Genomic DNA, 25,554 nt, shown 5'->3' on the forward strand with positions numbered 1-25,554 from the left:
AATGAGATTGCAATTGAAGGCGAAGATGTCTGTAATATCCTACAAAGTGCAGATATGTCAACAGTCTCGCTGAATGACAGAAAATATTATTCCAGTTTTGAATTCAGTATAAATTCCAGTGAATGTGTTTGTCCAAAAATTTTGTCGGAGCACTTTTGTACTTCCATGGAAAATAATCACTCGAATTCAATAACTTGAAGAAAATAAAATTCAGCCCAAATTGGACATAACATAATACAACTTAACATGTCAAGTGATTTAAGTCCAACTGACAAACCTTTATCAGTTATAAGACTAGTTAAGATGCAAAACAGATTCCTGGATGAGGGTCAAAAGTTTATTCTACTGGAAAAAATAGAAGTTTGTTACCAATGCGCACATGATAAATATCACATAGTCCAGGTATGACATTGACTCAACTTAATGATTCTCAGTCTAAGACAGATACAAATAAAAAATAATAAAAGTTGTTTACTTGAAAAATAATTAGCTTAATAAGCTCATAAACATAGCATAATGAACCTATTTTTGGCTAATTACATAAATGAATTAAAAATTTAAAAAAAAGTCAATCTGGTCAAGCAGAAATGAACTCAATTTTGGACAAGGTCCTGTCCAGTAAACAATGTTACATTACAATAGTATGTAATGAAACAATTTTTTAAAAAAATTAACAAAAAAATCTAACAAACAAACAATTAAATATAAATAACAGAAGCGATAATAGTACCTGATGAATATTGTGTTTTGAATCTGTCATCTGAATGTGTCTTAAATGCACTTTACGGAAGTAAACAGAAAATAAGTATAAGACAATATGGAAATGTACAAAATACAAAATGGCAAAAAGAACAGCTCATTCACATGTGGAAAATGGAACAGCCAGCAAGAAGTGACCGACATCACCAAGATTCAAGCTAAAATGTTATGAAAGATGTCAAAGTAAGAGCCGCAACACTGCAGGAATCAACAAATTAGATCACTGTAACAGCAACAGCAAATACGCATGCTTCAATCACCATGCAAGGACTGGTAATTTCTAATGTGAAAAAAACTATACAGAAAACAAGACAAGAACATCATGCTGCATTGCCAAACCCAGCCAATTTAAAAGAATTTGTGATTCCAGAAGAATACAAGAAGACATTGAGAGGCAACACTTTCTTGGTGTACAAAAGTAGTCAAGGTCTTTGGCCAACAAGGATTTTTTTACAATACCTCAGTTCACGATCTGCTAAAACCAATACTTCAGTGGAGGGTTGGTTATGTGGACTACACCACAAGGAGCTAATGATCCATCAATGTGGAAATTCACTGAAAGCCTTAAAAATGAAGATCTTAATCAAACCAAACTGGAGCAATACAGTGCTGGTCAACAACCTCCAAACGGAAAATGAATCCACAAGAATACGGAATCCAGGATCAAAACCATTTTGACAGATTACCTCACTTGACCGATTTTGAATTATTTATGCTGATTAGTACATAAAATGAACCAGAAATGAAGTTTGAACTCTGTTTTTATACTTTTTATGCTGAGTTTATCTATAGGCATGAGATCGCATTTTCAAATTTATCTATTAACTGAACTTTAAATATAACTATATTTTAATATAATACAATCATTTATTTCCCTGTGAACAAAATATATAATTTATTGTAGCTCTTTTGTCACATTGCCCTTTTGTCGTGCACTCTTATCAACTATTCCATATGTCAGTAAATTATCTTGGTCTATCTCATCTGGTTTTGACTGATCTTAACTACTCTCAACTCTTTTTAAAACCGATTTTATTCAATCTTATCTTTATCAGGTCATGTTGGCATTTCAGCTCGTTAATACTGATTGTAACCTCTGTCCATTTTTGTACACATCTTGAACTAGTTTTACATTTTGTTTTAGAGTTCACATAAAACTTGCACTACAAAAAAAAAAATAGACTTCTTGCATATTGCAGGCAAGGTGAGATTGAAGAAACACAAGACAGACAGTTGTGCATGTCATGCACATATTGTTTCTGCTGCTACGTATCAGTCAACATGGTTGCTTATGTAGTCTTCAGGTGGCACATTCAATCACCATAACCTAAAAAAGCACTCGGAAACTATTTTATTTTCAGCTGATCAGTTTATTGCCTAAGTGAAATCATGCACTCACCTCAAGTTTTTACTCTCGAAACTGAGATCATGTATAATTACTTTCTGACATCAAATGTCTTCAAAATATACAAATATTCACCTTATATATATATCTGATGGCACAACCATGGAAATTGTATAATTTAGTTTGTAAATTTGTGTTGTGCTTAAATTTTTATATTTATGTAGTTACCAAAGTTTGTTCTGTTTAGAGGTAAAATTTAAAACCACTTTTTAAGCCCTCTCTTCAACATAAATTCACTTTTTCCATCAGCCCATTCATATTTCATGTTCAAAGTGTCAGCATTATTTTAATAAATCCTATATAGACTAAACTGCATCATGGATTAATCTCTCACAGGAAGTGTAAACTACCCAGAAGGGCCAATCTGACATAATTTCCTGGGTCCATTTATTTAAAATCATATCTGGGTTCTACCCCACAATATTGTTTCATCTGCTGCAAACAAACAACTGTCAATGTTGGTCAAACTAAGTTGAATTTTTTAAAGATAAAGTTGCTTAAATGTCAGCAATGGCATGCATACCTGATGGCAGAATGGCAATAGTTATATAAATTTTAAAGACCTCAAGCCAAAATAATAGTCAAATTTGGTTAAACTTGGATTTTGAGAAGCAATTTAAGTTTTTTTCTTCTTTTTTTAGTATAAGCGGTCATATCTGGTGACAGAATGGCATCATAGTTGTGTGCTTTCTGTAAAGTTTATTCTAGTTTTGTTGAGCACATTTGAAGAAGTCATTCAAAGGGTTTCACTGGTCTTTTTTTTAAAAAAAATAGAACATATCTGATAGCTTCATTTGTACAAATTTAAAATACCTTAGTGCTTGAATACCTGTTGTCAAATTGGATCAACTTCTGTTGGGTGGTTTTTATGAAGATTTTATTCGAAAGTTTATCAATATTTAGCAACTGTGGCCAATACAGAGCACCCTTTATGCCAGAAAGATTTTAATTAAAGATGGTAAAATTCTGCTATTCAGTTTAAAAGAGGCTGTTTAAAGGTTTTATATTTTTTGTAATGGTGGACATTTCTGATGGCATTATTTTCTGAAAGGACTTCATGCCTAGTTGTTTTATTTCAAATTTTGTTGAGCAGCTTTTGCAAACTTATTTCAGGTTTCTCTTTTTAGCTCTTTGTTCATAAATGAGAAAGGTTTATGGGGTACAATGTTGTCTGTTGACTGTCATCTGTTGTCCATCCATCTGTCAGCATAAGTTTCTTATCACTACTCTTCCCCACAAAAATAATAAAAATGTATGTACTCATTCATCCTATACTTTATTCTAAATGAAAATGGTGCTGGTGATATATCCAATATGGCTTGCTTTAAAATCTTGATTTTGCTAGTCATCCTGAATGTTTGGTCATATCAACAAGGGGTTTTAACTTCTTATGATGTACAATTTGTCCTAAAGGAAAACTGTGCCAATCTGATGTCCTATATGGTCACTATGGCAGCCATCTTGAAAATGGAAAGTCATACTGACAAGGCTTTTCTCCAAAAGATTCCCTAGGACATCTATGTAGATCTTAAAAGAAAATGGAGATACTTGGACATCTAGCTTGACTGCCTCAGTGGCTGTCTTGAAAATCTTATTCTTACTCCTCTGAATAGAAAGCCATACAAACAGGAGGGTTTCAAAGATTTACTGTGATGTGAGAGCCATTGAACATTTTGTTACAGAAGGTCATACTGACTTCGTGTTTTCACCAGAAGACTTCGTATGAGATTCCCATAGTCCATAGTATCACTATTCCTCCAAAATGCAAAGTCATATAAACTTTGGGCTTTTCACCAGAAGATTTGATATGTCCAGTTGGTCTTAAACAAAAATGGTGCTGATCTGACATACAATATCAATACAGTGGCAGTCATTTTGAAAATCCTGTTATTGCTACACCTCCTAAATGGAAAGTCTTATTGACAAGGGGTCCTTACCAGTGTCAAGTTAGCAATAATGAAAATGATGCCAATCGATCATCAAACATGGCCACCATGTGACCAACTTGAAAATCTTGCTATTGCTACTCCTCCTGAATGGATGGTCACATCAACATGGGGTTGTCACCAAAAGACATCTAATGGTGTATGGTTGGTTTTAAATATAAATGGTGCTGATTTTACATCCACTACGGCCACCACAATGACTAATTTGAAAATCGTATAACTGTTCAAATTTGCATGAGATGATTTTAACAATCAGCTGTTAAAAACAAGAAATTTTATTATCTTGAATTCCAGGAAATTCTTTTCACTCAGTAGAATGTCGGCACCTTCAATGGACTCTTGTTAGTAACAGCAGGCATATTTTATGGCAGAACAGCATCATTTATGTAAAATGAAAACATCTTTATACCATGATACTTTCTGTAAAATTAAGCATATTTGTTTTATAATTAGAGTAGATCATTGTAAAGCATTTAAATATTTATTAATGCTATCATATCTCATGATATAGACTGGCATCATTTGTAGAATACTGATGATATAGACTGGCATCATTTGTAGAAATCTGATGATATAGTCTGGCATCATTTGTAGAAATCTGATGATACAGACTGGCATCATTTGTAGAAATCTGATGATACAGACTGGTATCAGTTATAGAAATCTGATGATATAGACTGGCATCATTTGTTGAAATCTGATCCTTCTATGTCAGAATCCTTTCTGTAAAATTCTTTCAAATTCTGTTGAGCAATTTTTGAGAAGAGGTCATTTTATGTTTTTTATGTCTTAACTGTGGCCATATTTGATGGCAGATCAGCACCATTTGTATAAAACTGAAAGCCCTCTATGTCAAGATTCATTCTGTCAAATTTACAGAGTGCAAATAGGCATAATTTGTAAACATCTGAAAGCCCTCTATGCCTCTTTGCCAATTTGCTATCAAATTTGATCAAATTTTGTTCAGTAGTTTTTGAGAAAAAGTTGTTTAAAGGCATGGCATTTGCCAATTTTGGTTGACACTAGTTAAGTGGTTTTTGAGAATGGCAATTGTTGATGGATCCATGACAGACACTGTGGAAAACCAAAAGCACACATGATCACCTGATGAGATACAAAAAAAGCAAACTGAATTGATAAATGATCTCAAAAGTCAGGTTCTATGAAATATGATTAAAGACTGCAAATGAAATCTTTGACATGAACAGTTCTCAAATATAAACATCTTTAATAAAATTCATAAATTAAAACATAGCATATTAATGAAGAAATATACACACTGAAAGCAGTACTAACTATAATATACAATAAATTCAAGAATCACATCTAGCATCTTTCTTCCAAATTACAAGTTAGCGTATGTAAAGAATCAGTGATTAAATTTCAATGCCATTTTGTTTATACATAATTTTGGAAAAAATACATAAGAGTATGTGCATTCACCAGAAGCCACTGAGTTTTGTTTTAAATAATGAGCAAAAATCTAGTTATTGATGATAATGACATTAAACAAATCATGTGTAAATACATTCTCATTCTAATGATCTAATATTTTATCAGAAAAGTATTTATTTATCTTTTGCATATTTGGTAAAGTCAGGGTAAGGTAACATCATTCAGGCACATAATGGCAGCAAGACATCAACAATATAAATAATAGATATACATTAGATAAATAGTAGATATAACAATATTAAGGGAGACAAGAGCTCCTGCAATTTTAACATACAAGCTGACTGCTTACTGCTGATGATATCATGTTGCAAAAATGTATTTTTGTTACATTTTTAGAGAAAAGCTGAAGGGACACACTATCCAAGTCATATACATCCAAAACTCAGTCTTTTGAAATATTTACAAGAAAAGTATAATTAATTTATAATAAGAAAAACTAAGCAAATTGTATGGGGTCATAATAATAATACTGCAGAGGTCAAGGTGAATTAAAATAAAAATAACATTTTACACTATCAAGATAGCAGGAGACTTGACTATAGAAGAACCTTGGTCGCTTTAGGCAAGGGTTGGCTGACGTCAAGGCAGAAGGAAGCTTGGTTTTTTTGCTGTTTTGGGTTTAAAGCCATTTTTAAGCACACAAAACACTATATTTGGCCACCATTTTCACTGGTAAAAGAAGAACCCAGAAAAGTCCCATGAAAAACCACTGACCCAAGAGAAGATAATGGCAAGCTTTCCCAAATACCCATATTGGTCAAGCCTGAGACTAAAGCACTTGCAGAGGTGAGATGTCAGCTATCTGTAAAGGAGAGAGTCTTAGACCACACAGCTACCTGGGACCCCCAGGAAGCCTGGTTCTATGGAAGACTCTGGTCAGCTTAGGTCAGTATTGCAGACATACCAACTTTCATGGTAATGAAAGTCAGACTCATTTAAAGTGAGAGAATGGGTTTGTAAAGTGTGATCAGTTGTAAAGTGGGATCAGTTGTAAAGTGGGATTATCTCATACTTGCACCAATCATTATAATCCATTAATGACATCAAGTTTTTAAGGTTTTTCTTTCGCAGTAAACAACAACCTTACTGTATGTATGCCTCTAAAATAAGTATATTTAACCCAGATTGTAAAGGAAGCTGTTACCATGACTAACAAGAGTATAATAAACAGATGATTATATGCCCATTCTGTGTTCAATAGTCTTCTATGTAGATAAATGTAATTGTATTCAGAAACCACTTTTCTTCTTTGTCACAGCGACCTTGACCTTTGGACACCAAAATCAATAGGCTTCTTCCTTACCTTACATGTATGCTATGGACAATTTTTGGTCTGAACATAGTAACCGTGACCATTTTACCTTCCTTATCCCAAGTGCAAGCCATTTACAATGTTTCTTCCCAGTAAGTGTTTGAGAGATAATGTTATTGTGTAGAAACCATTTTTATTCTTTCAGTCACACTGAACGTGACTTTTGACCTTTTAAATCCAAATTCAATAAGGGTCTTCTTTGCTACAAGTACAAGCCATCCACAAAATTTATTGACAGTAAATGAAGCAGAACTCAAGCTATTGTGCTGAAACCCTATTTTCTTCTTTCAGTCACAGCAACCTTAACCTTTGACCCTGTGACCCCAAAATATCAGCTGGGTCCTTGCTTGTCTCTGTAGAAGCCATCCTCAAGGACAAGTGGCTAACCCACAGTTTGGATAAACAATAAATTGGATAACTACTGTTTTCATAATTGGGCTTATGCTTATTACAACCAACTGAAAGATGTATATTTCTCTATGTACCATATTCATGACATACTTCCTTGCAAGAAATTGTTTTAAAAAGCAAGATCAATCAGAACACTTGATATTCATGTGAATGTAAATTATGTCACATGAAAAGTAATGCTTATAGAGTAAATTTTCCCCAAAAATGTACCATATATCCAATGGAACCTAAAATTTTGTCCCTAATAAAGAGGTGGCCAGAGTAAGAAGATTCAATCAGTACATGCATTAGAATAGCTTTATTAAGACCAAACTAAGCAGTCAATCTGTTGAGATCTGGTTATAACAGGGCCAGGTAAAAGAAGTTTCACTGTTTATGAACATATTATTTTCTGAATTCATCAAGATAAAATATTGTTCTTCCATCTCTACTGTAGGAATCAAACAAGAGGCCCAAGTGAGTCTCAGAACATTCACCTGCCTGAAATTCATTTAATGGTCAAGTGCAAGTGCCTATATTTCATGGCAGATCAGCATCATTTGAAAGCCCCATATAGCAGGAAGTTTATGATAAAAAAAATTCTGAGATAAAGCCATTGAAACACTTTTCTATTTTAAGTCACTGGGGCTGTATTTGATGGCAAATGGATTTGTTTGTACAAATTTGAAATCAATCATATACTTTTGTCAAATTTGGTCAAATTATTCTGAGCGGCTTTTGGGACATCATTTGAATATTTTCTATTTTCAGTACAATAAAACCTGTCTTGAGAGCCCACTGCTATAAGAACCCACCTGTCTTTAGAATCACACTGAGAGCACAGTCAAAAGTTGTAAATCTCCCTGGATTTTTAATCACAGAATAAGAACATTTTTTTTATTTCTAATATCACTTAAGTGACTGTAGGAGGTCCACAAGACCCACTGCTAACTCATACTCTGTATGTCCTTCTGGCAGCTGGTTAATAACATTGCTAACCAGTAAGCATGTCTGGGATATCGGGACATCGTGACATATCAACTCACTGGAATTCTGTTGAATGAGAGAAAGAATAATAAAACAAGGGTGTTGCTAAACAACATTAGCATGCATAATACTGTACATCACATAATATGAAATTCAATAAAAATTTGGTTGGGGACCTATACTCAGCATTTGTAAAAATATTCTCCCCTAAGATGATATAATACAGTGTTACCATATATACTCACTTATAAGTTGTATTAAACTACAAACATCATGGATCCTGATCTGCTGTGGCATAATGCAGATCAGGGTCTATGCAGATTGTTCTACTGATTACTCTTAACAAACTGCACAGATCTGCCAGCTCATCATTCGATGGCAGATCTGAGTTGTTTGTCATTGCACTCATAAGAGTTTATATATGGTAATCATTAATTAAATGTTAAAATTTGGTGTCTATTTTATATTGGACTATCATAAAATTTAAATGACACAAAATACTATGACTTACAGGGCTACAGTTATGACATACCATTTTGACACAGGGCTTAAAGAATTCCACTTCTCCCCTAATATTTACAAGTGGTGACTGAGCAAAGACATGTCACTTTTTCAAGATGCTCTTGGCATTTTAAGCACATTCAGGATTACACACAATGTAGGAGGAGTACAACTGAGCATAATAAGAAAAAGTTACAAGTCACTTACCAAGCAATACAAGTAGCCAATTGAACATTTTACTGTGAGGTAATACCCATACAGCTTAATAAGAGCACAATCGTCTTTTGGTCAAAACTTACACCTAAAGTTTACTAGCAAATATTTCAATATCCAAAGGAGGAACTAATGAAACCCACACAAAATTTCTTGGAACTTACCATTTTATAGGTAGGATATTTTGTTACCATTTAAATCAGTCTTAAAACTACTTCTACCATAGCATTATTCTGGGTGACCATTCTGAGAGAGGCAATGCAACTCTGAAGTGGAAAGCTCACAACATACATGCAGATGTTATGGACTATAATAGTACAGAGACTATAAACATAACCACACACATATGGTCTGGACCATAGACATAAATGCCCTGGTCTGGACCAAAGACATAAAAAATTCTCTGGTCTGGACCATAGATATAAATGCCCTGGTCTGGACATTTACATAAATTTCCTTGTCAGGACCACAGACATAAACACCCTGGTCTGGACCATTGATATATATTCCCTGGTCTGGACCACATACATAAATGCCCTGGTCTGGACCAATGACACACATTCCTAGGTCTGGACCATAGACATAAATGCCACTTGGCTTGGAAACAGATGTAAATGCCACTGGTATGGACTACAGTTATAAATGCCACTCGTCAGGACTACAATTATAAATGGCAATGGTCTGATCAAAACTCATATGCTCTGACACTCTTACATGCTTTGTTAATATATACAAATTATTTTTAGAGCTAAAAATACAAGAAGATAGAAAGGTATAGAAATAATACAAGGTAGATAAAAAGTGCTCATACTCACTTTCAGCAAATAGTAAACTTAATATTCTTTACACTAAGGATAAAATAGGTTGATGAACATTTCCTACCAGCAGAAATTTATTTCACAATGTTGATCATATCTGTCTGGACTTCAGACAATAAGCACTAGAAGGGAATCATTCAAAAGAAAAACACAGTATTTCTTACAAAGATGTGTAAATCATCTTACTATACCAAAGAGGATAGTGACAAGTAAACAACATGGAAAAAGGGAAAGGTTTCTCAAAATTATGAAACATCTGTCCAAATAATGATCAGAAAAAAAACCCCCAAAGTTCATAAAAAGAAATGCAATATCTGCAAATTGCTGCATATGCCTAAAACTGGTCAATCAGCAAGTGACCTGCTCAAATGACCTAGAAGTTGTGTAGCAGATGAAGTTGTTGACAAAAATGAGAATCTTTTCAAGGTTATCATGCCAATTTGGCAAATGGACATTTTGACTATCTGCCAAAACTTGTATTCAAGCTAGGAATTTGCAATGTTAATTCCATTCTACATCTTTCGTGATAATCTAAGTCAACAATGTCTTCATGAAAAAGACCAGATCCATCTGGAAAACCAGAAGAGTTTATTTTTTAAGAAAGGGTACATAACTTGCTCAACAGATATTAAAGACAGCAAAAGTTATTTAATCAGCATGTAACTGCTCACTCCCCAAGAAGAATGGATTCATCAGTCCAAAACTGCAGTACATCACAAGAATCAGCATATGTCTAGGTCTAGATGGAGCATGGATTTCACCTTATGAATGTCTATCACTGTGAGGGTCACAAAGGGATTATGGTGTTTGCTTTAATAAAGAAAAACAGTTTGAAAAGAAGAATGGTTTTGAAAATATGTAACATAATGTAATAATTTTTCATCCAATACTGTGCTTAAGGTTAGTAAGTTTCAGCAAAATTAGACCAGATCCATTTGTCAAAGAATCTGATCACATGTACATGGGATCTTAAAGTCAATCAAACACCAGAAATGTATATTATTGTGGTGTTCAAGATAAAACTAATTTTTCAGGTAAAACAATGTTTCTGCACAAATACTTCATAATAACTTAAAACAACTACCACTATCTCGCAAATATAGCCCTCTCAGATAAGACTTTTATCTGCTGAACTAGGTGCGGTCAAGGCAGAGTGATCTCCCCTTGAAATAGGGGTTGGTGGCAAAACCCATCAATATCTTTGTTACTACTGGAGCATAAGGCACACACCCTATAAGTATGTTAGTGCAGGGAGGCTGGGAGAGAATGTTTATTATGACTGGCTAAGTATTCACAAAGAAATAGATTTGACTAGAAAAAATTAGTTTCTTCTTTAAATACATAACACAATCATAATACCTTCGGAGGATAGGTAAGAAGTATTGCAAGGTACATCCCTTACCCCAGAGATACCATCTCTGATCCCCTAAGGTATCTGAGACAGCCTCTAGGTAACAGGACTGGAGAAGACTCCATGTCAAGGAGTGGCTTCAAAAAGGGGAAATTTTCACTCCCACAAATCCAGCGAAGTCCTGATGTCACTTCTTATGAAGCTGTCAAATGACCTGGAAAGGCAACCTGTTGCAACACTGCTAAAGGTCCCATCAGACTGAGTTGAGTCCTTTGGGATGAAGGATCTCCGAGGTAAAACTGGAGAATCTGGACTCAGATCTCCATCCCACAGCATGGATAATATCTGTCAGAGAACAGTTCTGGTCAAAGGTGGTGATGCTGGCAACTGCTGTAACCTTGTGAGACAAAATGTATAACAATTTCATCTGAGTTGGAGTTATTTCTCAGTGTGCAGAGTGAATAACCATTTAATTCAGGATGAACAGGTCCATGTGATTACATCGTCCTGTCCCTGTTTGGGAGGTGAAAATGGGTGTGATCTCCCTCAACGCAATGGCCAGGTCATATTAAGATACCACTTCAAGGCTCATACTGGATCCTGTAGATGGCATTGAGTGGAAGTATCAAGAGTAAACCTTGATTTAAGTACAAAGGTCTGGTTACCCATGGATGGAAGCCTCTTCTTAGTGATGAAAGAGGGAACCATCATAAGTGAAAATGACCCATCTTGTTTGGAGTGCATATAATTTAGGACCTGATAAGGCATGTATTTCACTGATTCTGCCTGCCACAGCTATTGTGATAAGGAAGCAGGTCTTGTATGAAACTTGAACCAAGGATGTCACTTGAAGAGTTCTAAAGGTGTTTTGTTGAATCAGGTTGTTACCCAAGAGAGGTTTCACTTTGGGCATAGAGCCAACTAATTTGGCCATGTATATCAAAGTCGGAACAAAGGTAGGATAAGTCTTTTATTTGTCTGACATCCTCTCTTCCATTATGATGAAAGATGAAAGATGACAGCAATCATGAAACAGTAACCTTTAATTGTGTCTGATCACAACTTTTCTCATCTAAGAGTCAGGGGAGGAAATTAGCTATTTCTGGTAGAGATGCCTGTAGTGGTTGAACGTGTTCTTGTGTAGACCACTGTATCAACATTTTCCAATTGCTGTTGTACACTTATCAAGCGGATGGTCTTCTTGCTCGAGCAATTCTCTCCATGACTGATTGAGAAAACTATATATTTATGAGGGTCTGTTTAATATGATCCAGACCTTTCCGTTCAGTAGGTCTGGGCTGGGTGTGAAACAACCATGATGGAAGTTGTTTCACGCCCAACCCAGAAAAAAGATTCACTGAATGCAGATGTGAGTTTTTGAGATTATTTATGTTAAAGTGGATAACAAAATTTGAAATACAAGGAGTATGAATTAGATGCTACACTAAGAGAAATTTAATATGGAAGAGACAAATTGAAAAAAAACAGCACTGCAAAATATCAATGAAGAATTTAATGTTCTTGCAAGAAGGATATATGAACATTTGTTCACCCATGACAAGTTCCACAAGGGTGAGCAACTAAAAAAAGCTATTAATTTTATAATGCTAGTAGTATTGTATTTACTTTGTAACATGATTTGTCGATAAACAGTAATTATTGCTATCTTCAGATAATGTGCATTCTTACACTCTCTTATGAGGCCCTCAAGGGAGAATAGTCCTTGACGAATGGGTCACCCTCTATAAATAAAACATTATTATTATTATTATTAATAGACTTAGATTACACTTTAGGCACATAGTCAAAGCTTTAGGAAGTATACACTCAAAACCTGACAGCAGATTGGATAGATCTTTGTTCTATCAGACAATCACTCTTTTATGATGAGGCAGCATGTCAGATATCGTGGAATATTAGTCTTTGACTGTGATTGATGCTAACTGTTTCTCATCAATGAGCCATAGTAGGAAGCCAGGTATTTTAGATACTGATGCCTTCAGCAGTGCAATGTGTTCATGCTCACACCATTATGTGAAATTTTCTCTTACATTTTCAAAGTGAAGGGTGTTTGATTTAAGCAAATCTCTCCACAACATGAGAGAACTGTTTGTGCTTGATGGCTTGTTTAATATGTCCCAGACATGCAGATTCAACAACTCTGGAATGGGATGGATTAGCTGCCATCATAGTTGCTTGGGCACAATGTAGAATTATCTCTATTTCCTGGGGATTTTCTGCTGCTAGACTGATGTAGTTGATCATCAATTTTTTTCCACTTGAGTGGAGCAATCAGGATGAGGTGAAACTCAGAGTCTCTTTCCTTCTGTATCACCTTCAGGCACAGGTGTATTGGACGGTGAGCATACATGTCCAAGGCATTCCAATCTATGGAAAGAGCGTTGCCTGCAGATTTTCAGATCCCGCACTAGTGAGATAAAGGTTGGGAGTTTTGCATCCACTTTTGGCCACCAGATCCATCCATGGCTGATCCCAGCAGGAACCTATGTAGTTGAAAACCAAGGGATCAAGCAACCATTTTACTTCTATTAGTTGATTCTTTAGGGACAGCAAGTCTGCTATTACCTGTAGTCAGCCTGGAATATAAACTTGTCAATGGATTTGTCATTCAAGACAAAGATTGGAAATTTGCAAATAAGAACAGAAATGTCTTGGGACTTCTTTCCCATAATCATTCTGAGATAATTTACCACAGTAGAGTTGTTGCACAAAAATGTATTTTCCATGTAGATTATCCTGCCACTGACAGAATGCTTCCATGTGGCTTAAATCTATAGGATGTTGATATTTAAGAGACAAACCTGAGTCAGCAACTGTCCAATGACTAGTGGAAGTAGATGTGCACCAAACCTTGTTTGCTTGCATCCATATAAATTGTCAACTTGAAGGCTGGAACTGCTGGGGGGTCACCAGACATAAGCCAAGTGAGGTTCTCCCATTTCCTAAGATGGGGCCTCACATGCATTGTTTGTTCCAAGGATCAAAGTTCCAGATGCCTCATAAATAGGCAACCAAGAACAATAATGTCTGCTGTCGCACTGAGTAAACCTCACAGGCAAAGGTTTCTCAGGTTCAGAGAAGGTTCTTTGCAAGAATTTTAGTCCATGTTGAAATGATTTCAATGCATGTTCCTGCCAGTGACAGACTCTGTTCAGGAGGAACTGTCAGGCTGAAATATGATAACTGCCTTATTTGAGCTATTGGCTGCCATGCATTGGTAATAGCAACTGGGCATAAAGCTACTAACTGGCCACAGAGTGGCATGAAGCTATCATGATCGTACTATATACTATATATCTCAACCGGTTGGATGTCTTTTCCCCATGAGGGTCTGTGTGCAGTGATGCAAGGACAGAATATGTGATATAACAGTCTTCTCAGGCATATTGGGTTCGGTATTGACAATGGGTGATCAATATATGATGGCATGTCAAGAAAATGAAGTGGAACAATCTGTGATTTTATCTGCACTGATTTTGAAGAATTCTGGCTTTTAACTTGTAATGGATATTTTGGATTGTTTCCCCTGAGAAGTGCCATATTAAGTAGATACAGTGGCACAACTGGTCATGTGCTCCATGCTCTTAAGGCTCAGTATAGTGCCATGATGCAGACAGCTTACTCAGCTGCATGCATCACGGCACTATGGGTATACTGAGCCTTAACAGTGCCTGTGCACTGAGGTTTTGACAGCTTATGGGATGTTGGTCAATGTAAGCTGGCCCATAATTCAACATAATAGGCAGGATATGCTCCAATGTAGATGATAAAAGCCTTCCATCTTAGCTTACAATGTGCAATTGACTGTGGTTGTAAGATGGTGACTTCCAAATGGTCGCTAAGTAAAGACTACCTTTCAGTGGCAAAGAACTGAGAACAAAATGAAATGACCTCTTTTGGGAACAGAGACACTAATCCAAAAATGTGCCTGTATGACTTGAATTTGGCAAACTAGACATAGATCATTTGTCTGGCAGCTAACAATGGCCAACTGACTGTAGTACTGACCCATTATGGCAAAGTCCAGTCATGGTGAAACAAGGCCATTGTGGCTGGCATGACGTTGTACAGTTCATTAAGTCGGGATGATTTAGAAACTATTTGATCAATATCGCCAGTCCATACATCTGAAGCATGAGACAGCAATTGCAGTGGTTTTCTCGATCTTGTACAATGGCAGGTGATAAAGGGGTCTGGATGCCAAGCCAATGCAGTCTACTGGTTTTGCCAATAAAAGTTATCATGATGTTGTGGTGAGGGAAAAGGTGGCACTGTTGCTGACTGTGATAGCTTGGATCACTTCCTGGTTGATGAACCATGTAGAAATGATATACCTGTTCAGAAGTAAATCAAGCCTTGCTTTATGTCAGTATGTATACTGATGATGTCATGTTTCCTCAAAGAGTGCTTCTGTGTCTTTCTCTTTAATATCCCTAGTCCTGCAACACACTGACTTTGGTTCATGACTTGCACATGTGATATATACTGGTAGATTGGCAACTGGAGTAAGCTAAACATGTAGAGTGGTTGCTAGTCCTGAGTTTCTAATGTTACCAAACTTAAACTACCTGTAGCCCATGGTCTAAATCTGTAAGACATAACAGAGCTGACAATATAAACAGGTGGGGCCCAACATGCATCCTGCTTTATAAATATCAACTCTTATAAAAGTTACCTGTAGGAAATGCCAATTAACTATGTATACAGGTAAAATCACTAAAATGTTGCTCAGTGGATGCTAAGACTAAACAGTATGAATCTTGCCTATACATATCTAACCACAGCAGAATTATACAGCAATACAGCAATATAACTGAGTTTCTATAGCATACACAATACCTGCAGATAAAATTGCACTGAAGTATAGCTAGTGATATTTATGAAGAGGAAGCTACAATATCAATTTGTAAGACACTGTTACCTATAGAAAAGGCCAAATGATGGCCTAAACAGGTAAAACAGTAAAGCATCAAGTATTTAACCACAGAGTGAATGCTAAGGCTAGATTAGCATGGAAATCTTACCTGTATGTATCTGACCATTGTGGAAAAATACAGCAATATTATATGAGTTTTCTATATCACATACCAGACATACACCAATAAAATACAACTATAGTAAAGTGAGAGGACACACTTGCGACCCATGCAATTACCTAGGGTACTTAAGTCTTTGAGGATGGCAAAGTGATAATACTAAAATGACAGTACTTTGTCATCGAAGAAAAAAAGTTAGAAATTATAGATGGAGTATACTTCCCTTCAAAAAGAACACTCCTGCAACTTAGAAACTTCAGAATACCTGTACATTGACTGCATGTCCTCTCTGTCTCTAGACAGAATGTTACATGGCATGTTTGAAGAAATAACTGGATTATTCCCTGGATTTGGTGCTAATCCCTTTATCAAGGGGTGATCACTGTACCTAACTGGACAGTTAAAATGTTTTAGCTACAAAAGTAAAGTATTTAAAAAGGAAACCATTTTTCTTCTCCCAGTCACTGTGACCCTGACCTTTGACAAACCAATGAGTGTCTTTTTTATCTCAGAAGGAAGCCATTTACAAGGCTTGGTCAAGGTATCTATGTTACAAGTCCCATGATCTTGTTCTTTTCAGCCTGAATTCAACTTATTTCTTCTTTGAACCAAATACAAGCTGCTTACAAAGTTCAGAAATAGTAGATGGTGGAGAACTCAAGTTGTTGTGCAGAAAAAAATAAGGAACAGATGCAGAACAGATGCATAGGTGTACAAATGCTCTGACAGATGGATCGATAGATATCATAACAATACATGCTCTGCCTTATAGCTGGAGTATAATTTTTTTAAAATGACAACACATACATTTATGAAGAGCACCTAATATACATTTCCTGTGTTTGATTCCCTTTAGCATTCTATGCACAGAGGACTTCAAATGGACCTGGACTATATTTAACAAGTCTCAGTGAAAACTTTGGTACCTTATTTTTAAGCCAGACAGTTAGAGCTGGATCTACACTGGACATCAGCTGTACTTTCTTTCTGTTATCACAGATAGATAACTGGTGCTGGATACGTAAACGAACAATCTGCAATAACTCAGAGCCTATGGATTCATGGTCATTTACTGTCAGAAGAACCTGAAACAGTTACAGGTCTGAAATCAGTCACAAAATGTGATCTGAAAATCATATGATGAATACAGTTTTAGATGGTTTGATGTGTGTTAAATTTTGTGATGTTAACCATATTAAAATGTCAGAACTATGCACATAGCTAGTGTACAAGTTTTCATTCATTCACGTTCTTTCTGCATGTATACAGTATTTAGTTAATGTACTTTGCCATCAATCATATAAGAATGATGATAACGGAAGGTTTACTGTCTGCAATTGTTTACCAGCATCCTAGGTAAGATCTTGATCCCTCTGGCAAAGATTTCCACATATCCAGCAAAGCTACATGATCACAATAACATTTTCAGGGCCAAGGGGTGGCCGAGTGGTCTAAGTTTATTGTTGTTACAGATCACTGTACGTTTGAGTCTCGAGCTCAGCCAATGTATGTGGGAAATCTTGCCAGCAGCTTCCTGCGGTTCTTTCTGGGGTTTTTCCCACTCTAACATTTTCATAAATATACCTTTCTTAAACATTTACCAATACAACATAATTAATCCAAATTTGAAGTGCATTGGTTCCTCCAGCTAAAGAAAAATATCTTATTTTTCATAGATGTCCTTTGTGTACAGCAGAAAATGATCACAAGGGTTCCCCAGAAGATAGTGCTAGCCCTGTGGACATGTGTTAAATATGCAGGACTCAAACGTTAGAGATACAGTTTGACTTTCCCAATGTATCCGATGAATTTCATAAACTCAAGCAGATCACTTTAAAACATTTCAACATAAAATCTTCCCTCTGCTGACAATAAAGAGTCCATTCTACAGTTGAAAATTTAGGGAGAAATTCCCACCCACTCCATTTAAAAAAGCAAATATGTTGGGTGGGTGGGTTTCTGAACATAGGATAGATTTAAGAATTAAAGAGAGGTCTTGAAAATATGTGCACTCTGTCGAGTTTTGCTACAACGTTTTCAGAAATGTGAACAGAAAAAAATCAGACTGGCTACCAGTTTCCTAAATTTTACAGGTCATGCAGGTACTGTCATTTAGTTATAGTTATATACCAAACTAAAGTACATGCCACTCACTGCCACTGTAATGCTAAAGTCACGTGAATACCCAATGAGATTAACCATTCTTTCTTCAAAGGGAATAATCAAGGCTATACATAATTCAAAGGTTTGCATTTTTTTCTTTGTTATATTTTTACTTTGTTATAGTTTGTGAAACCCACACAATGCAGATATTGTCATAATAAGAAATATTCTAAGGGCTTCAATGTAGTGGTCGAAAACATCATTTGTCTTTGGTTCATTTTCGTGCATTATGGCACAGCAACACAAGTAGGTCATTTAGTGCTGAGGTAATTGGAGTAAAGTGCCTTGCCCAAGGTCACAACCTGGTAGCTGACCCATGCTAGTCTGATGGTAGGATTCAAACCTGCACCCTTTCGATCTTGAGTCCAGCATGCTAACCACTGAGCCATCTTGGTTCCCATTTGTCTTTGGAGTTAAGCCGTAATGCCTGAGGTGAATGAGGTCTCATCTTCAGCTTTATTACAAGTAAATGATATTTGTGTAACAGATTTAATTGTCAATGTTAAAGGGTTGTGATGTGTTTTGCTTTTTTTTTATCTTACAGTGATTATAACCGATACACCAAGCCATTATCTGTTCACCTTAATGCATTCGGTTACATGCTTTGTTTATAGAGTTAATCCATTTATGTCATTGGCAAATTATACCTTTGCTGTTTTCTCTGTGTACATTTATTGTTTTTGTTAATTATGTCTTGCGATTTCATTCATTGATGAATTCTATATTTACCTGAAAGTCTGATAAAAACTGCTACAGTTGGTATTACAGCACATCGCTGATAACATTAATACCTTAATAATGATGGCAGAACCGCCAACAAGAAGGGAAACTTTCTAACACTGGAGAAAGAATTAATGTAATTGAAAGAAGTGAACTAGATAATTATTGCCGTAGTTAATTTTACAATTCACATGCTAATGGCAATATGTTCAATATGATGTACAAGTGAGCTAAAATATAAATGTGAATGTTTTATGATCGATGTATATATTATTATATTGCTATATCAAATGATTTTCAAATGAATTCATGCAATATTGTAACAAGAACTATGAATAAAGATCCAATACATGTACAATGACTGTGGGTATTTTTCTACATAAACAGATTTGAATTTCAACTTGGAAACCGATCTTCTGGACAAAACTGTCATGAGAGACCAGTTTTTGGTTGGCAGGCTGTGTTGTTTCTCATGATAGGTTTTACCATATTTTGACAAATTTGAGATGAATTCAAACCATTTATTTTTAGGGATGGAGTTTGTTGTGATTTATTGATTGTAAATTGCTGTGCTGCATTTGTACATGTAAACAATGGTTTGTATTTATTTTCATATCATTTGTTTACATGGTTGGAATGCTGTAAATGATATGTATAAACGTTCTTCTTGTGAATTTTTATTCAGATGGGTATTGTGGCAATATGTTCAATATGATGTTCTACCCAAAGAATGTTCTGTAGAATTGTCAAACAATCTTTATTATGTGCTATGATTGATGTTAAACATATATTTTACAATGTTCACCATCTTTGTTTTGGAGTGGATTTATGTACTGGAGGCATCTCCAGTTTTCATGGTAAAATATGCACAAGTGTAGTTGAACAACAATAAACAGGTTAAATAATGAGTTTTTATGTGGAATAAGTTCTACCTAGCATTAAAATACTCTACTTACTCTTTCCTCACATGACTCCAGTGTTTACTATTACTTTTTGTCTTAGACAAGAATTTTGGTGTTTGTGATATAGTTGTAATTAAAAGTAGAATAATATTAGTTCTTACACAAGAAATTTGGTGTTTGGTCGAATAGTTGTAATTAAAAGAGGAATAATATTATTTCTTACACAAGAATTTTAAAGTTTGATCATTTGGTTGTAATTAAAAATAGAACAATTTAGCATTCAATACTTGTCTTGAATAACAATATTCATGCTGTGTAGTTAATCTTTATTTGTCAGAAATCCTTGTTAGAAACATGCACTATTTTTGGCAGTGTTACATGTTATAGCCCAAAAAAAAAAAATAAACAGGTAGTTTTCCACTGAGCAAATTGGGTTTGTTTCATGTTAAAATTATATAAATCAACTTCTGGGTCCCTATTCAAGTTCAAATTGTATATAACTTTCAATTTGTTTTTAAAGCAATACTATTTGAAAGTATATATTCATTGCTGTAATATAAATATATAATACATTTCTGTACTAAAGAAAATCAATACCAGATATAATAAACAACTTATTTCAACACATACTGGACCTCCATTAAATGTACACTTTTTCAGTACATTTGCATGTCCGTATAATTTTAGTTACGAAGAAATGGTCATCCATTATACATTTCTTTTATTTACATTATTGGGTTGTTATTGTTACCCTTATGAATATTCTCGAATTTACCAGTGAATTGTTTCTAATCGCTAGTGTTTTTAATAAAAATTGTCGAGATTTTTGGTGATAATGACATGTAATGAAACAGAAAGTGCAGTGTAAGAACACATAAATTCTGTTACATTAATTTATTGACAAATACAACATTAAAACTTGAATAAATCCATTATGTTTCTAATTTATTTAGAGTTTCTGTTGTCTGTACACTTTAGCAGATATATAGTTTATTAACATATAAGTAGTTAATGTAACAGCACTAATTTCTACATGGACTCCGTCTGTCTGTTATCAGACAATTTTCTATAAACCATGTCACAATACTGCAACTAATTCATGGTTTCAATAAAAGGTTGTTGAAGTCCTGAAAAGGAAGTAACTTGCTAAATGCAAGTGAGCTTGTGATGAAAGTTAAACCTGGGTAAGCATGTTACAAATATAATGTGGATAGACTAATTAATAATGACAAACAGAAAAACAGACATACTGATATTAATATATAGACAGGTTGAAAATAAAAGAATAATTTGACATATTTACCTCCTCTGCCAACTTGTCTAATCCTGCTGAGTACAGCTCACAAACATGATGCCTTTTTATAAAATCAACATCTAGTCCGAATTCATGAGCAAGGTCAAGGACAAGGGAAGGCCATTTGTTGACTGGACTGGTTCTCAGTTTTGTTTGACTCAAAGTAGGGGATTCAGGACAGTCTGCTGCTGTGATGGAGTTCAACAGTGCCATAACAACACAAGTTATCAACTTACTGAAAAACTGAAAAACAGAAAATGGTAAAACTATCTAAGCAGAAAGCCAATATTTTGATACATCTTACTGAATGTGCAAATTTATTATTCCTCCACCAGAACTTTTGTAAATTGTCAATTACATATATCAATCTGGTCAGGATGTTGAAAGAGTAAAGGCAGAGAAGAAATATCTAATTAATCTAACATATATACTCACTTGTAAGTCAATTCGTTTTACAGAAAATTTGATTCATGAAGAGTAGGAGTGATCTTAAAAGCGTGACATACCAAAATATTTGATAAATCTGGTGGTAATGTTGGAAACTCTAGATGTTTGCAAGACACAAAAATACTGTAAATTAAAAAATATTTACATTTTCAAGCCACTATTCCCATTCAGAAATATGTATATGGCATGCTCTGAGTTTATATTTTATGATGGTATTCATTACACAATACTTGTATCTACAGTTATATTTGCATTTTGATGTATAACTACTGTAACTCATACAATATAAGTTTATTTAATTTGTATTTTCCTTTTCCATAAGTCAGTTTTATTTCCCAAGTGACATTTTTGCAGGTATTTTGATTTAATTTTTATTTTCCTTTTCCATAAGTCAGTTTTATTTCCCAAGTGATATTTCTCCAACATTTCTGCCTGTGCATGTTGCCCAATAAGCTCATGGCTTCTAAAGGCAGCACCCACATTGTTTTCCAACTGACCATCATTGTCATCGAGCCATAAATTTAATGCCAGTATTTGTTCAGCGAAAAAAAGAATTCTACAACTTCATGTGCATGTTTGACCTTAATCCTGTAACCTCCAAAGGCAGTACCCTCTCTGTTTTCCCCACATGACAACCCTCTGATTTAGCCATTAGTCTGATAACATGCTCATTGAATAACAGACGGTAGTTATTTGAACTCCCTGTCATCCTACAGCACAACAGATACATGCCCAGCTGCAGCCTTTAGCAAATTTCATACTGTATGATCAAAGTGTTAACTTACAAAATTTCATACTGTATGATCAAAGTGTTAACTTACAGAGCCAAAGCTGAATCTCTAATTGCACATATGAAGTGAAGCCAAGAAAACGGAGTTGGACAATATTTACAATGACTAGAAGATGATTTACAATGACTAGAAGATGATTTACAATGACTAGATGATGATTTACAATGATTAGAAGATGATTTACAATGGCCAGATGATGATTTACAAATGACTAGATGATGATTTACAATGGCTAGAAGATGATTTACAATGACTAGATGAGGATTTACAATGACTAGATGATTTACAATGACTTGAGGATGACTTACAATGACTAGATGATGTTGTTGTTGTTATAGGGTTTAACGCCATTTTTCAGCACAAGATAGGCTATACATGGCGGCCAGTATAAATGGTGGAGGAAGAACCTGGAAACCCCTGGAAAGAACCACCGACCCACGAGAAGCTACTGGCAAGCTTTCTCACATAACCACATTAGCCGAATCCGAGACTTGAACTCACGCAGACAGAGGTGAGATGGCAGTGATCCGTAATGGTGAGCGCTTTAGACTGCTCGGCCACTCGGGGCCCCCCGACTAGATGATGAATTACAATGACTAGAGGGTGATTTACAATGACTAGATGATGATTTACAATGACTAGAAGAGGATTTACAATCACTAGATGATTTACAATGACTCGAGGATGACTTACAATGGCTAGATGATGATTTACAATGACTAGATGATGATTTACAATGATTAGAAGATGATTTACAACATCTAGATGATGATTTACAATGACTAGATGATGATTTACAATGATCAGAAGATGATTTACAATGGCCAGATGATGATTTACAAATGAACAGATGATGATTTACAATGGCTAGAAGAAGATTTACAATGACTAGATGAGGATTTACAATGACTAGATGATTTACAATGACTCGAGGATGACTTACAATGACTAGATGATGATTTACAATGACTAGAAGATGATTTACAATGACTCGAGGATGACTTACAATGACTAGATGATGATTTACAATGACTAGAAGATGATTTACAATGACTAGATTATGATTTACAATGACTAGATGAGGATTTACAATGACCAGAAGATGATTTACAATGACTAGATGAGGATTTACAATGACTAGATGATTTACAATGACTCGAGGATGACTTACAATAACTAGATGATTTACAATGACTAGAAGATGATTTACAATGACTAGAAGATGATATACAATGGCTAGATGATGCTTTACAATGACAAGATGATGATTTACAATGACCAGAAGATAATTTACAATGACTAGATGAGGATTTACTAGATGAGGATTTACAATGGTTAGATGATAATTTACAATGGCTAGATGATGAGTTACAATGGCTAGATGATAATTTACAATGACTAGATGATGATTTACAATGACTAGATGATGATTTACAATGGCTAGATGATGATTTACAATGACTAGAAGAGGATTTACAATGACCAGAAGATGATTTACAATGGCTAGATGAGGATTTACAATGACTAGATGATTTACAATGACTCGAGGATGACTTACAATAACTAGAAGATGATTTACAATGACTAAAAGATGATTTACAATGACTAGATGATGATTTACAATGACCAGAAGATGATTTACAATGACTAGAAGATGATTTACAAAGACTAGATGATGATTTACAATGACTAGATGATTTACAATGGCTAGATGATGATTTACAATGACTAAAAGATGATGGAGGATTTTAGAACTGTATTAGAATTCTTGGACTTTGTACCATATAATTAGATAGTGACATTTATATGATACAGTGATTCACAAAACTATGGTAATAACTTTCATTGTTTATCTATATGATGTGTGGAATTAACATATGGGATATTGTTAATTGGATCATTCCGAAGTACTATTTTATCCTGGTATGTGACCTATACCTGAATTCATGGCCTCATCATATAAATGGAGTTAAAACTTCAAATATTATGGATTTTAGTTGAGTTAATTAGGATAAATTGTAAGTAGTCAACTTATTTGCTAAATATGCCACTCAATAATTATTTTGTAATGGTTCTGTCATCATTTTTCCTATCTCTCTATCAAGTTTGCTTGTTTATTTCTCCAAAGTGCAATCATGACTCACTGATGACATGTTACCCCTTAAGATAGATCTGACTTACAAAATACAAATTGACTTATTGGAGGGTCAATGAGAAATTTCCTTTTTCTAGCCCTAAAAAGAGAGGAGGGTAAACTTATAACTGAATATATTTGGAAGTATCCAACAGTATTAAGGAAAACAGATGAATGAAAAAGCCTTTAAAAAACCACTGCAGTAACAAAGGTAGTTTGATTCCACATTGCTGAAATTCCTTTTCCTCAAATGACAGACTGCTTTTTTTGGAAATGTTATATATTCATTTACTTTGGCATAAATGACAAACAATTGCTAATATACCTGTCTTCTGGCGGCTGATACAGCAATATCAACATTTGTGTTTGGAAGATATGGATGACTGTGCAAGTCCACAAAGAAAGCATTTCTACCCTGCAAATGAAAACAAGACACTTTCCTTATCCCTGGGCTTTCATAATTTTAATTAAAAATAGTTTCATAGTTCATTCATTGGTATATATCGTTTATATGAAGATTTCATTATCACATGTATGGATACACAGCTCACAGCAAATGTGGATAATCCATTACATTACCTGTTATTTTGCTTCCCCTAAAAAATTAATACCTGCCTGGTGCAGCAAACGTTAATTCATAATTTATTATATTTCCAAATCCTAGGTATAGTTAAGAAGCTGCACTCAGACTGCATCATGTTCCAGCTTATTTCAATCGAAATCACACCCTGAAGCAGACTGAGGTCCAAAAGTCAATATCCATACATTTTTAGTGCATTCACAATATCTGTCCACAATGCTGATGTGTAGGGACCAGGTCTATCAGATTTTTTTAATAAATTAATTTGAAAATCATGCAAATTGTTCAAGTGAACCACACTGATGGCACAACTGTTTAAAGAATAGGAG

At 34.9% G+C, this 25,554-nt stretch overlaps 1 protein-coding gene across 1 annotated transcript in view; it reads right to left on the minus strand.

The window, feature by feature from the left end:
* Positions 1-323: 323 nt before the first annotated feature.
* LOC149804596 (rab3 GTPase-activating protein non-catalytic subunit-like) overlaps positions 324-25,554 on the minus strand; it is a 127,998-nt gene continuing 102,767 nt past the window's right edge. Inside the window, exons 30-33 of the mRNA XM_089942055.1 lie at positions 24,971-25,060; positions 21,283-21,516; positions 17,121-17,279; positions 324-8,320 (exon numbers count right to left, since the gene is read on the minus strand). Of these exons, the coding sequence (XP_089798181.1) occupies positions 8,177-8,320; positions 17,121-17,279; positions 21,283-21,516; positions 24,971-25,060 (627 nt within the window). The 3' untranslated portion in view covers positions 324-8,176. The remainder of the gene's footprint in view (positions 8,321-17,120; positions 17,280-21,282; positions 21,517-24,970; positions 25,061-25,554) is intronic.

Source organism: Sinohyriopsis cumingii, chromosome 2 (genome assembly GCF_028554795.1).
Source record: "Sinohyriopsis cumingii isolate HCF-2022 chromosome 2, ASM2855479v2, whole genome shotgun sequence".
Taxonomy (NCBI): Eukaryota; Metazoa; Mollusca; class Bivalvia; order Unionida; family Unionidae; genus Sinohyriopsis; species Sinohyriopsis cumingii.